Here is a 10,000-nt window from a genome sequence, read left to right as displayed (position 1 = left end):
ACTTTCTACTTCTTACATGTTGAACCCAAATACCTGTACTTTCTACTTCTTACATGTTGAACCCAAATACCTGTACTTTCTACTTCTTACATGTTGAACACAAATACCTGTACTTTCTACTTCTTACATGTTGAACACAAATACCTGTACTTTCTACTTCTTACATGTTGAACCCAAATACCTGTACTTTCTACTTCTTACATGTTGAACTCAAATACCTGTACTTTCTACTTCTTACATGTTGAACTCAAATACCTGTACTTTCTACTTCTTACATGTTGAACACAAATACCTGTACTTTCTACTTCTTACATGTTGAACACAAATACCTGTACTTTCTACTTCTTACATGTTGAACACAAATACCTGAACTTTCTACTTTTCACATTTTCCAAACAGGCTGGTTACTTTAGTTTTATTCTGTGTTTGGTGGCGTGTTCATTATTATTTAGAGTCCTATAGAATCGGGATCGGAGGGATGAGTACCAGTACCAGGAGTCTAGTACTAGGAGCAGTGGGCGGCTATTGCACAGCACCCAGGAAGCAATGGGAGTGGGGGGGGGGGGGGGGGGGGAAGGGGGGTGTCCGGTGCCTTGCTCAAGAGCACCACGGCAGGGCAGGAGGTGAACTGGGACCTCTCCAAGTAGCAGTCCACACTCCATATTTTAGGTCTGGTCGGGGACTTGAACCGGCGACCCTACAGCTCCCAGTCCAAACGCCTACTGACTGAGCCACTGCCGGACATTGCATGCCTATTGATTTGAACACGATCCGTGTATCCATCATTTCCTGGTCTTCTCTAAAGAAGAGGGACCAATGGAAACGTTGTCATGTTGCCGTTGGTCACCATGGAAACATTCATTAGCTAACAATGACATTATTGTTCTATTAATATAAAGGGAGGTCAGGTACTCTTTAAAACAGCTGCTAGTTATGGGTACTTTTTACTGAAGTACATTTCAAAGCCTCTTTACTTTGACTTGAGTAAAGAAGTTTAGTCAGTACTTTTACTTTCACCAGAGTACTTTTAAACACGAGTATCTGTACTTCTACTTGAGTAAATCTCTCCTCCCTGTCTTCCCTCTGGTTGTAGAAACACATTCTCCTCTGCTCTGAGGAGAACCACATGTGCGTTCGGACCTGAGATAACATTTATCTTCAGAATTAACGCCCCTCCATTTCCACCGTGTTGGCACATTTCACACCGAGGAGGGGCTCTCTTTATTCCAAGCTGTCTAAATGCTGCCTCTCCTTCACCCCTGACGCTGCCCGGCCTTTAAAACAACCCTCCTCTTTTAGTAGTTACCATAAATCAAATGACAAATAACAAAAGTTAAACTTCATTTTTGCACCAGATCAGCTCAAATTCTGAAACTTCTGTTTCTCTTAGTTTGAACATCTGTAGCTCAGTTTCCATCATAACTCTGGTCCAGGTAGCTCGCAGAGTCTCTCCTGTCTGATGGAGGCCGCCCGTTACCTGTTTCTTGTGTGTGTGTGTGTGTGTGTGTGTGTGTGTGTGTGTGTGTGTGTGTGTGTGTGTGTGTGTGTGTGTGTGTGCGTGTGTGTGTGTGTGTGTGTGTGTGTGGGGGGGGGGTGTGTGTGGGGGTGTGTGTGGATGTGTGTGTGTGTGTGTGTGTGTGTGTGTGTGTGTGTGTGTGTGTGTGTGTGTGGTATGTGTGTATGTGTGTGTGTGTGTGTGTGTGTGTGTGTGTGTGTGTGTGTGTGTGTGTGTGTGTGTGTGTGTGTGTGTGTGTGTGTGTGTGTGTGTGGTATGTATGTATGTGTGTGTGTCCACCTCAAAGCATTCCTCTCGTTCCCTCCTGTCCGCGGCTCGTCACTCTGAACCGCGGATTGTAAATCCTGCGAGGGTCTCTCAACTCTCTGGAAAAACTCTCCGTACTAAATGTCAGCGCTGATCAGAGCCGCCGCACCACAGGATGGAGGATAATTCACCAATTAGTCATTTTAAAGACAGCTGACACGGCTGTTTCACCCAGATTGCGGTTTCCCAAAAGCATCTCAAGGCTAATATCATCATGTCTACCTGTCAGACCGTCTGTAGCGGCCTAAAGAACATCACAACTCAACTCTGAGCGTGGAAAAACTCAGATTTTGATGTTGTTTTTATTCAGTAACTAAGGCAAATCTGATTTGAATATCAGACCGTTCATTCATCCTTAAAGTATCATAACTTAACTCTGAACCTACAAAACTTTCCAATTGCTTGTATTCAGTAATTAAGGGACGTCTGACTATTTTCTTACTTTAAAGATGGATTATTTGATGTTTTTTGAAGACTTTTCTTTTATGCCGTTGCCTTTTCATTCCTCACTCTTCTCTATAATATATATAATATATTGTGTTACCACATTATTAGGCGCTTTCACACTGCGGTACTTTTCCCACAAAGGTTCATCAGAATTTAGTTCATCATAACTCTTTAGTTCTCATGAACTAAAGAGCGAGTTCTCATGAACTAAAGAGCAGATCGCGTTCACACCGGAATAAATCCGTGGGGGTGGATTAGGCAAATGAAGCCGCTGACGTCACTTCTTCTTCTTCTGCTTTGGGTTTACTGGCAGGCCACAAACCACTTTACGGCGTATACTGCCACCCGGAGGCCCCGGCCGGAAGTCCCCGGAGTTGGGGACTGGCTTCAGTAGAAGCTGCTAGGACTCCCGGCAGCTTCTACTGAAGCCTTCTGATGAAATCTGCGGAACGCCGACACTTCCTCATCTCCACCGCTCCCATGTTTTATTTTGTGTTGCCATAAATTAGTCTCTCTGCGTTTCTGCGCTGGGCTAATGCTAATGCTAATAATGCTAATGCTAGGATAATAAAATGACGGCTTCACAAAACTTTTTGGGAGTTTTACGGGGCGTGGTTTGCAATCCGCCCAGCCAATCAGAAATAGGAACCATTTTCTCCCACGAAAGTCTGCTCTCTAGCAGGGACTGAAAAGGGGGTAAAAAGGTTCTCATGAACTCATTTTAGTTCCGGCTCTTTTTGGTGTGAACGCGACATTTCGGAACTATATCAGAACTAAAGTGGGAAAAGTACTGCGGTGTGAACGCGGCTATTGCCTCTGCATTGGATTATTATCGGATAGGGTGATAACTTCATCATTACAGTTTTTCTCAATCGCTAAACCCACTTTTTAGAATCAAAATTCATTTCTTCAAAACAAGAACATAGCCATCTAAACAGAAACACACTTGCCATAACTCTGAATATCTTTTGCAAAATGCACTTACATGACCAAAACTGAAAATACTGGTCACAAAAAAGAATAAGTCGATCGAAACAGAACAAATTGTCCTCTAATGAGACAAATGTGTTTTCATAACTGAAACTCCGGTCACCATAATAACCCATTCTACCATAACAATATACATTTCTTGCAAAGTGCTCTAAGGCACTCAAAACTAAAAATACCCCTTCCAAAACCAGATACCTTCTCCAAAAACAAACATTTGTCAGCTCATGAGAAGACTATTTGAACAGTCATTACTAAGTGGCACACTAAATACTGACTACAATCATCAATACACAAACCTCAAGCTATCGATATTGGAAACTGAACGGAAAACTGACAAGTTGGGAGAAACAAACTTACATATAGGAAAAACAGAGTCTTACTGTAACTATGCCATTGTTTTTATTGTCTCATTTTCAGAAGAGCACCGTAACAGAAACAAAAGACGAATAGCAATACACTGGAAAAAAATAACATGGGTAAATGATGTAAATCAGCAGTAAAGCAGAGAATGAGATCTATATAACTTTACTGATCTGCTCTTTGGCGTCTGTCTGGCCACATAGCCTCATCTACGTCACAGCGTATGTCTTCCCTTGCAAGGCAGCGTGGGAAATATCTCCTTGCGTGTCGACACCACCCTTGACAGGATTCCGCAGAGATGTCCCGACAGCCAGCATTCATTGCGTCCAAAAGGGGCATTCTGTCATGAGGATGATGGTCATAAACCTTCCATCTCCAGGCAGAGAAGAACTCCTCAATGGGGTTTAGAAATGGGGAGTATGGAGGGAGGAACTCCATGGCCATGTGTGGATGAGCCTCAAACCATGCCCTCACGTCACGAGAGTGGTGGAATGCCACATTGTCCCATATGACCACGTGAACCGACCTCACTTGATCCCTCTCTTCTGGTGGCACAAGTCCGTCATACAGGACATCCAGGAAGGCAAGGACACGTTGCGTGTTATATGCTCCCATTACGTAAAGGGATGTGAGCAAGGACGCCTTGTGTCGAGATAGCCGCACACAATGTTATGTTTCCTCCCCTTTGGCCTGGAACAAAGACTGTCGCTCTTTGCCCAATAAGGTTCCTCCCACGTCTCCTCACTTTGGAGAGGTTGAAGCCTGCTTCATCCACATATACAAAAACATGTGGTAATGCATTGCCTTCCAGCTCCATCATTCGCTAAAGAAAATGAAACAAACAGAGGACCGTTTTACATTACTGTAAGCAGTCCGACATACTAAAAATATAGGCAAGCCATCAGTGTGATTGAGGTCCTTACCTGTACATACCGGTGCCTTAACTCCTTCACACGGTCAGAGTTGCGTTCAAAAGGAACCTTATAGATCTGTTTCATTCTGAGGTGGTGCCTCTTTAACACCCGGTCAATGGTTGCAACACTTATAGATGGAATGTTACTGAAGACATCCTGGTCTGCAATTATTCTGGCCTGAATCTCCCTTACAGTAAGCGGATTTCATTGTTGGCCACAACCATATCAACAATGGCAGACTCTTGTTCTGGAGTAAAGGCCTTTCGTCTGCCACCAGAGCGGGGTGCTCTTTCAGTTCTATCAATAAATATTTGAGAATGTTATGTACTGTAATATAAAAACAGTGATCGAAACCTACATCAAAATAGAAATGCATGAAGTGCTGTAAAAAAGGGTTACAGTAGCTTACCTATTTTCGTGCCTGAAGATCCTAATAATGGATGCCACTGTTGATCTCGGTATATTGGGCTGAACCCTTTGGCCAGCCTCACTGAGGGACATGCCATGGTTTATGACGTGGTCCACAATAGTTGCACGGGTGTTGTCCGAAACTACTGTTCGCATTGGTCCCCTTTCAACTCTTCCACCACGCATACGTACAGCCCTCCCTCTTCCTCTCTGAAGAACAGGGTTCCCTCTTCCTCTCTGAACATCAGGGTTCCCTCTTCCTCTCTGAACATCAGCTCTCCCTCTTCCTCTCTGAACATCAGCCCTCCCTCTTCCTCGCTGAACAACAGGGTTCCTTCTTCCTCTCAGAGCTCCTCTACCTACTCGATCAACCATTTTGTTTACACAAACATCTTACTGAGGTGAGGGAGGTCTTTTATAGGATTCTCACTAATTACAATTACTATAGGAAATTCATTGATGTCAGCTGTGAGCAATTCATTTACATGGAAGTGAAGTACTCAATTCACCCCAATACAAAAAAAAACATTTCTCAATGTGCAAAAAGGAAAAGACCACAATTACTGACTGTAAAAATGTTGTATCAGCTATAGCTAATCCTCCCCATATGAACATCTCAAAGAGCTATGCAAGTCATATCAACACTATTATAGCTTTACCGGCACCATTAAAAAACATATTTTAAGTACAGTCATGCAAATTCTATCATGTATATGTTTTCAATGTAACATCATTACTGTAAGGTATAGTACATTCCATGGAGTTACCTTTTTCAATGGGGTGATTGAATGATAACAAGTGTTAATATTTTGCACATCAAGTGTCAATTAGTGTAGCTATGGTCTAAGTTTATGAGGAAGTGTTATCCACTGTGAGAAGATTATTTTTGTTTTGTTAGACATGAGTTACACAGAAGATTTTTGATCTTTGTGTAGAGAATTGTAACTTCAGTTAGAGAATTGTGTGATCTGTTTTGCAAAACACTGCTTAGCATCTGCATTTTGTGTGATATCAATGATAAATGGTATACTGTTGTAGAGAAATGGTTTTCTGTTTCGATGGCTGTGCTGTTGGTTTGATGAAAGGAATTTTGATTCTAAATAGTGGGTTTAGCGATTGAGAAAAACTGTAACTACGTCCCAAAGCAGAAGTCTGGGCCAAATCATTGAAAATAACCGCAAATCTCTTCAGTGCGCATGTCACAGAATAAGATGCATTGTGGGACATGTAGTTTATGGACAACGTGCTTCTGTAAAGCAGCATTTAACCGAATAATTATATTCTTTCAGAGCTCTTGCCGACCACTTCAAATGAAGGAGTTCCTTATATGGAACAGTATTGATGTTACAGATAGCCTCCTGTAGCTCTGTCTTAACGTCCTGTAAATGTTCTGTAAATGTTCTCTAAACGTTCTGTGAATGTTTCCCTGCAGGTCACCTGGTTTTGGACCTGAACCACATGCTGCGCCCGGCCAAATCTCCGGAGAAATGTGACCTTCAGCTTCTTCAGCAGGCGGGGGGGAAGCTGGTGTCTCTGTTCGAGCAGAAGACTGTGAGAGGGTGGTGGCCCTGCAGCTGTGTGATGAACGGAGAGAGGAGCGTCGCTGTGAGACACACACACACACACACACACACACACACTCACACACACACACACACACACAATCACACACACTCACACACACACACACACACACACACACACACACACACACACACACACACACACACACACACAATCACACACACTCACACACACACACATACACACACACACTCTCTCTCACACACACACACACACACACACACACATACACACACACTCTCTCACACACACACACACACACACACACTCACACACACTCACACACACACACACACACACACACACACACACACACACACACAAAGACTTTTCTGTAATGCCGTTGCCTTTTCGTTCCTCACACTACACTGTAACATATTTAATGTGTAAACCGGTCCTATAGAGCTCCTGCGGATGATGTCACATATGCTGGTCACGTGACGAGAAACGAAGGGGGCAGCCATTTTGGCAGTAATCGCGTCAGTAAATTCATTGGCAGGCACTGGCAGACTGTCGAGGATGGTGGATAACTGCTGTGCACCAGGTTGCACAAATAGGCGTGGGAAGAAGAAAGGTGTATCTTATTATCGCATTCCAAAAGACGCGGAGAGGAGGGAAAAGTGGATCGCAGCGATTAAAAGAGCCAGGAGCCGTCTGAACAAGACTGAAAGATGGGACCCCCCGGCCGTTTGCTTTCGCTTATGCAGTGATCACTTCATATCAGGTGGGTGAAGGAATACAGTACAATGCTACAAAAAGTTTTCAAAAAGCAAAAATACAAACTAGTTTCAGACGCACTGCAGTAGCTATCCAAGCTAATAAACAAACATGCTAACGTGACACTGCCGTAGCTAGACAAGCTAATAAACAAACAATGCTAACGCGACACTGCCTATCAAACTGGAATAATTTAATACTTACCCTTGCAGTGATGATGCCGAAGTTTTTGGATGTAAGACTCCACAGTTGAATGTTGTTTACGAAGCCGGACTGACACCATTTGTAAGCCTCCAAGCTTTTGTAAGCTCTGAGGGAGTCTCCTGAGTACACTGATGGAAAGCTTACAAGATAGCTGTGGATGTCCGCGTAGCGCAAGTCGGGTACATCGTCTTCAGAGCAGGAGGTTATGCTCTTGAAAAGCACACCGGGTGCATTATATGGGTCGCTTATATTTAATCTTTCTAATTTTGTACTATAAAGCCGAATTTCACTTGAATTAAAATGAGATGTATACTCGCACGGTAGGAAAACGCTGGCGCCGGTCGTCATGTTTACTGCCAAAATGGTGGCTGATAACTAGTGGTGGGCCGTTATCGGCGTTAACGTGCTGCGTTAACGTGAGACTCTTGTCGGCGATAAAAAAAAATATCGCCGTTAATCTATTCTCAAAGTTGGGTTGGGAGCTGGGTCTATACTACGCAAGCTATGATGACTTTCACCTTGATAATTTAGCGCGGATGTATACCTAGCCGAATTGCACTGTAGGGGGCGAGATCGAGTCTTTGACCTGTGTTTCTTCTACGGTCTATGGATCTGACCCCGGTCAAATCAGCCACATTAAGCGTGACATGCTAACATGGATACAGCAGGTATGAAGCCGCCGGGTTTGCTTCAGGGGAAATTTATTTTTAAGAAGCTTCCCGATGGAAACCTCGACAAAAATAAGGTTGTTTGCACCTTGTGCAATGCGGAATTAGTTTACTGTAGGAGTTCATCCAGTCTCAAGTACCACCTAAACGCAAAGCATCCCTTAGCTAATGCGGAAGATGCCGACCAGCACGCAGAAGAGAAAGCTACGAAAGTTGAGAAGATGGTAGAGGCGAGGTCTGTAGCACTGACTGGGGACCATTGGACGTCCGTTAACAACGACAACTACATCGGCGTTACAGTACACCTCATCGATGCTAGCTGGGAACTTCACTCCTTCGCTTTAGGTATGCTACTGTTAGAAATTAAAATCAATGTTTTAATGGGGAAATGTAGTTTAAACATGCCGTCAGTTTTAATGCTCTTTTATACTGAAAAAACAGAAATTCTTGTGCACAAGCAGTTAAGCTTTTATTCTGAAAATCCTTCATCTACGGTTAGCATTTAGCATGTGGCTAATATACGATTTCCTGAAGAGGTGAATTTAGTAGCGAAATGATATAGAGTGGTGCAAACCGAAGCCTACTGACTTAACACTACAACTATAGATGTCGAGATACTACCATGCTGAATATTAAATGAAGGTACAGTTTATTTGAATACATTATTGTTTACAGACGAGTAGCATGTGACAACATCCGGAATGACCGGAAATCAAACGAGCCGAGAAGTATTGTTTAGAGTATTGATTACAGCGTTTAGAATGTGTTAAATGAAAAGTGATGAAAGAGAATATGAGGAGAAACGGCGTGTTAAGCATATAGTGAATGTGAAAAGAACCTATCCTCTGTTTAAATGCAATAACGGACATTGGAGACGAGGCGAGCCGGCTGGCGGGGAGGAGCCAGCAGAGGATATATAACAGCACCGGAGGAGAGATCCATTCTCTTCTCTTCCCTATCGAGAGCCAGATCACAGCTGTTTGTCTGACTGAACAATATCATGCTTGTGACCAACCCGCGCCTTTTTTAATTAAAGTACCCAATTGAACTTTCACAGAGACTCCATTTAGTCTCCTTTTAAAGCTTCTCTCCTGGACGGGAGAATAACGAACACAGTTAACACTACGTTATGTCATTTTAAATTACATAATTTAATTTCGTAGCCTTTTAATTACCACCACGTTATGTTTGGAATTAATCTAGATTAATCTAGATTAATTCCAAGAATACAGTGAGATTAATCTAGATTAAAAAAATTAATCTATGCCCACCACTACTGATAACCAAAAGTCACGTGACCGCAGGAGCTCTATTGTATTTAAAACAGTTTTAATTTGCATTGTCTGGCTTTTTAATGACTGTTTTTGAATGTGTTGAGTTGATTTTCATGATCTGTTTCTTATGCTCGATATCGTAAGGCTTGTGACGTATTTGTAAACACACACACACACACACAAGTAGAAAATACTTCACACCACGTTAGCATGTTAGCACGTTAGCTCATTAGCGTGTCTCTGGTTCAGGGGAAGGTGGAGATGTCTCTGGAGATCGTGACGGAGCAGGAACACGAGGAGAGACCAGCGGGGGTCGGGAGGGACGAACCCAACATGAACCCCCACCTGGAGGAGCCTCAGTGAGTCACACACACACACACACACACACACACACACACACACACACACACACACACACACACACACACACACACACACACACACACACACACACACACACACACACACACACACACACACACACACACACACACACACACACACACACACACACACACACACTCTCTGACGCTCTGCCCCCCTCCAGGCGTCCGGACACCTCCTTCCTGTGGTTCTCCTCCCCCTTCAAGACGCTGAAGTTCATCCTGTGGA

The 10,000-nt window shown here is 43.4% G+C and overlaps 1 protein-coding gene across 2 annotated transcripts in view; it reads left to right on the top strand.

The window, feature by feature from the left end:
- The window catches only part of LOC307027433 (dysferlin-like), a 17,208-nt gene that overhangs the window by 3,592 nt on the left and 3,616 nt on the right, over positions 1-10,000 (top strand). For both annotated transcript variants that reach the window (XM_079695681.1, XM_079695680.1), the window contains exons 3-5: positions 6,374-6,546; positions 9,638-9,747; positions 9,936-10,000. The exon at positions 9,936-10,000 is cut by the window's right edge and continues 83 nt beyond it. In XM_079695681.1, coding sequence (XP_079551807.1) covers positions 6,374-6,546; positions 9,638-9,747; positions 9,936-10,000 — 348 coding nt within the window. The remainder of the gene's footprint in view (positions 1-6,373; positions 6,547-9,637; positions 9,748-9,935) is intronic.

This window comes from Notothenia rossii, assembly GCF_949606895.1.
Source record: "Notothenia rossii genome assembly, contig: scaffold_369, whole genome shotgun sequence".
In the NCBI taxonomy this organism is placed as follows: domain Eukaryota; kingdom Metazoa; phylum Chordata; class Actinopteri; order Perciformes; family Nototheniidae; genus Notothenia; species Notothenia rossii.
Note: the sequence above shows the minus strand (reverse complement) of the source record. Positions and strands in the feature narration are given on the sequence as shown.